Source organism: Etheostoma spectabile, chromosome 5 (assembly GCF_008692095.1).
Source record: "Etheostoma spectabile isolate EspeVRDwgs_2016 chromosome 5, UIUC_Espe_1.0, whole genome shotgun sequence".
In the NCBI taxonomy this organism is placed as follows: domain Eukaryota; kingdom Metazoa; phylum Chordata; class Actinopteri; order Perciformes; family Percidae; genus Etheostoma; species Etheostoma spectabile.
Genome location: NC_045737.1, coordinates 38473599 through 38474372, shown reverse-complemented (window position 1 = coordinate 38474372; position 774 = coordinate 38473599). Strand labels below are relative to the sequence as shown.

Below are 774 nucleotides of genomic sequence, written 5' to 3'. Positions count from 1 at the left end.
TGGTGTCCTTAAAAAGGTTGGATTTTTCAAAACTTTTTTTCATTCCTCTTATTAATCAACTTCAGCATGGATATGTAAACATATTCAAGCCACTGTATGTGTGGTGAAGCCAGACCTGGCAATGCGAGACTCTGATCCACCCACCTCAGGGTCTGCGGCCTCCTCGGGATCCCCCCCGTCTGAAGACTGGCTAAAATAATCATACGTAAGATCAGAACTAGTCGGCGACGAATGCTCTGACTCCTCCTGTTCCCCGTTAACAAGTTCATTGAAGTCCAGGATTCCAGGAGATGGTTTTGACTTCCTGTGTGGCAATCCCTCCTGCGGGTTGTAAACCACCGGGGGTCCAAAGGCCTGGTAGCGGCCGTGGAAGCCCCTGTAGGGCGAGCTGGGCCAGCCCCCGATCAGCTGCACCACATACACAATGTTGGACAAGGACGTGTACTTGGCCTCCCGCCAGCACTTCTGAAGAACTTTGTGAGCATTTAAATGTCCGACGGGCTCGTCTAGGTGGACCTGGTCCTCTTTGAGGTGGCAGGCGTCGGAGGGGGTCAGGTCCTCCAGGTGGAGATGGATCCGCTTTGCCGGGTCCACCTGGATGGTCCAGTTGCACCACAGAGGCGGGTTGGAGCACAGGTAATCCGGGGAGAAGAACTCGCCGGCGTCACTCTGCAGAAGCTGCTGGCAGCTCCGCAGGGCGAAGAAGGCACTGCCGTTGTCTCTGGGTTCATCTGAAATTATAAATAAGATGGGACCACTAAGGTCTATATAAAA

The 774-nt window shown here is 53.2% G+C and overlaps 1 protein-coding gene across 1 annotated transcript in view; it reads right to left on the bottom strand.

The window, feature by feature from the left end:
- Window positions 1-774, bottom strand: part of zgc:66455 (uncharacterized) — a 16095-nt gene that overhangs the window by 13067 nt on the left and 2254 nt on the right. Inside the window, exon 3 of the mRNA XM_032516526.1 lies at window positions 145-731. Within this exon, the coding sequence (XP_032372417.1) occupies window positions 145-731 (587 nt within the window). The remainder of the gene's footprint in view (window positions 1-144; window positions 732-774) is intronic.